Here is a 4074-nt window from a genome sequence, read left to right on the forward strand (position 1 = left end):
CCTGAATTCACGACACATAGCTCTGAAATTATTACATTTCCACCATGCCTAGCACACTTAGGAAGTCTTGGAATATAAGGATATATTGCGATTAGCATTTTATAAAATCAAAGTAAGTACCTTATTTAAATTTTGCACAGGTGCTAATCAGAGAAATTGCAGCTTTTGGGCCCCGAAACAAATGCATAAATAACCTACCATGGCTGATGCGTTGAAAGTTATTAAATATTAATATTAAAGTTATACTCAGATAATATTGTCAGAGCTGCGTCGTTTTGTTGCTTCAAGCGTAATCCACAGCTCTCATGGAGATGTACATTTCTGCCTTTGTCCATACATGAATATTGCTATTAAGAAACGTATAATAAAAAAATGCGACATTTACTCATTATTGATTAAAAGCTGAATGTCGTCTACGATACGACTCGATAACAGCAAATATCATAATATAAAAGTCTTAAGAACACAAGAAAAATCGTTTTCTGTTAATAAATACTAGATCTATCTAATTCTCTCACTTTATAAAGTATTCATTGACTCCACGAAGACGCTCGCTATGACCAATCAGTAAGAAATGAAGGCGAAGCCCATTTAACGTCATTAATGGTACATATTTGTTAATACACCGTCTCATTAATAACGTCTCGTTCCTGTTAGAATTTTGCCATAAATGTCACTAATAAGTAACAGTTATACAAAATGTAACCAGCATTGCAGTGAATTATATTACGTGAATGAAATAATTACCCATTCGTCAATGAGACACTTCTTTACATATCAAGGAGGAGTTGCTTTAATGCCCCATCTTTGGTTCTTTAGGACACTCTTAAAAATATTCAAATAAATTGTACGGACATTTTATATAAAATTCGCAGTCGGAAGTATGGGATAACACACTTTTGGATGCCATGACGTTGGGTGCACTTACATTTGTGCAATTAAAAACCGAGCCAACTAAAAACTTATGTAGCAGAAAGCCAATGAATTAGGTATACATTTATGATATATGTGTGAGATGATTATTGAAACCGCTTGTATCTAATTTTCAGTAACATGGGCAGTTTGTGCCTGTTACGGTATTTTTCAGAATGAAGGGGTTTTTATTAGTCATGTGCCACCTTTTTATGTAAACATGTTTATCCTGTCTGAACTATAAATAAAATGTTACACACACACATAATTATATATATATATATATATATATATATATATATATATATATATATATATATATATATATATATATATATACAATGCGTTCAGGAAATTTTTGGGCGTTTTATTTTTGTAAACCCCTTTAAAATTATCATAGAGGAGTAAAGTAACCAGGCTTGATCTTACAAATAAATGTCCTTGTGGATAAGAACGCTCGTGTGTCTATATAGACAAAAAGTGTTCAGTTTGATGTCAGCGGTAGAATTTTATACATAATTATTCGTCAGGAACTAAAGATGCCGGAGATTTGCGCGAAGTTTTTGCTAAAGATTATCGGAGATGATCAGAAGGAAAGACGTTGTGATCACTTTTAAAATGCATCAAACATGGGTGCATATAAACTCCAGCGAAAAACGGCATAGCCATAGCTCACAAAGTAGACCTGAGCTAAACCTATGTTATTTGTAGATTAAGTCCTTCAGACTCGTTTTAAATTGTTTGACAAAGGCCGCCTACTTCTTTGTAAATGAGCAATGTTATATTCACTTCTGTAGGGAACTGGCTATGTGTACATTGTTTGTGTTTGCATGTATAGCACGCTTTTAGAGTTTGCTTTTAATTAACTATCAGATTACATATTGATCTATTACATGATTATTAAAATATATTTTACGCTATTTTTTTTCATTCAAAATGACATCATGTGTATCAAACTTTGTTTATTAACTGTAGTATAGATAGGTAGCCATCACTCTATTTCTCATGATATACTCACCTTGACTCATCTCGTCTCAGGCTCTGATGTAAAGGCCATCTGTTTTCGCGTCATCCAGCAACCAACAGAAGATGAGAACTTTCATTTATGTCCTCTACATCATGGAGCCTTCTGGACAGTGATCCATCTCATATGTACTCACCCAGCGAGGACTCTTCCCATTCTAACACCGACGACCAATATCCAGTTATGTCTAGCATCGAATTAGCTTGTCCTGTTGCAAACTGCGAATACAAAACCCAACCCCTCCCTGCTGAATAACCGGTGCTAGCTCATCAATGAGCATGCACCAGCAGTTTGCACATCCAATATCGGCACAGCCATCCCCGAAACCCGTACTTAAATTACAGCCTCCATCTATTAGTGCAGGGAGCTCTCCTGGTCAGTAGCCTTCATTCACCAGACAGTGGAATATGTATAAGACCGGCATGACGGTGCCTACCACCATGTGCACAACGGCACTATTCGATTGTTGCGATTAGGAACTAAAGCAAGACATTCTAAGGGACCTGCAAAATGGTGTAGCGTCCATGCCTGAGGCCGAACTCCTGGCTGCCATTAAACGCCTGGAAGTAAAGGAGGAAAGCACACTGGTCCATCGCATGCGACTAAGCAAAATGGTTCAAATCCCAGGTACCCCCATAAGGACATTTCAGCCACCGACAACAAACCTCTTGTAGTAATACTAAACGACCGGTCGCTTTCGGAGATTGAGAACCGATGTCTGCTCAACCTGAAGGAAAATACTCTAGCCTACAAATTCAAAATAATCCATGTGGCCGGCAAGCACAACGCAGGCGCCGACGCCGCATCAAGGTACCCCGCAACACACCAACAACCCCAATAGGCGCCCATGCCACCCGACGAAGATAACTTCGACATCGCAGAGGACAGTTCTGTCCTGGCGTCTGTATCTACAGCACTCTATGCCGTCAAAAACGTGGTGACATGGGAGATGGTGCAGGAGGCCACAGCATCGGATGAAACCCTACGCAAGACATCATCCAGGAAGACTTTCCTGCGGATTGTCGTCATCTCCCAGTGCCACTATGCCCTTACTACCGCATCGCCAGAAGCCTCTATTATATGGATGGGGTTGTCTTGTCTGGGAACAGAATCGTTGTTCCTGCGTCATTGCGTCCAGATATCCTTGAGGCCCTCATGCGGCACACCAGGGCATCAACGCCATGAATGTCAGAGCAGCCGGCAGTGTATATTGGCTGAATATATCACTGGACATTCAGCGAACCAGAGATAAATGTATGCATTGCCAGCGCATTGCAAAGTCTAACGCCATACAGCCCCTATCGGATATAACATCACCCGAGTACCCGTTTCAGCAGCTGTGTTTCGACTACTTCACTCACAACAACACTGAGTACATTGTCATAGTAGACCGGTACTCGAACTGGCCAATAGTGTTCCGGTCGGAGAATGGGGCAGCAGGCCTCATTAAGCGACTGCGTGAGGTTTTCGCCAGGTTTGGGGTGCCAGAGGAGCTCACAACTGACGGCGGCCCACAATTTACAGCCGGCAAAACGCAAGAATTCCTTCAATCATGGGGAGTCTGCCACCGGTTGACGTCAGTTGCCAACCCCCATGCAAATTGTAGAGCAGAAGTTGCGGTTAAAACCGCAAAACGCATGATAATGGACAACACCTCGCCTGGTGGCTCGATCGACGTTAACAAATTTCAAAGAGCCATACTGGTATACAGAAACTCTATTAACCCTGACATTAGATCTTCTCCAGCACTTGTGTATTTTGAGAGGCACATCAGAGACCCCATCCCCATCCCGATGGGACGATATTGCTCATATCCGGTATGGAAGGAGACCCTCACCCATAGAGAACAGGCTCTTGCCAAGAGACACTCTACAGAACATTAGAAGTGGGCGATGCACACGAGAGCCCTCACGCCTCTCAAAGTAGGAGACAACGTCCACATCCAGAACCTGATCGGCAACCACCTCAAACGTTGGGAGCGAACTGGAGTGGTTGTAGAGTTCAGACAATTCCACCAGTACGTCATTAAAGTCCATGTGTCCGGGCGCCTAACCATAAGAAATCGACAACACCTTAGAAAGTTCCTCCCCTATGGAAACCGAAGCAACGGAAACCCTGTTGAGACCACCATACCGCTG

General features: G+C 41.7%; 1 protein-coding gene across 1 annotated transcript; it reads left to right on the top strand.

Annotated features, from left to right (window-relative positions):
- The first annotated feature begins 3192 nt into the window (after nt 1-3192).
- Nucleotides 3193-3819, top strand: LOC145270771 (uncharacterized). The gene has a single exon (XM_080126371.1). It carries the CDS (start codon nt 3193-3195, stop codon nt 3817-3819), a length of 627 nt encoding a protein of 208 aa, XP_079982497.1.
- The last annotated feature ends 255 nt before the right edge of the window (nt 3820-4074 follow it).

Source organism: Euprymna scolopes, chromosome 4, assembly GCF_053919585.1.
Source record: "Euprymna scolopes isolate OS-2025 chromosome 4, ASM5391958v1, whole genome shotgun sequence".
Lineage (NCBI taxonomy): Eukaryota > Metazoa > Mollusca > Cephalopoda > Sepiida > Sepiolidae > Euprymna > Euprymna scolopes.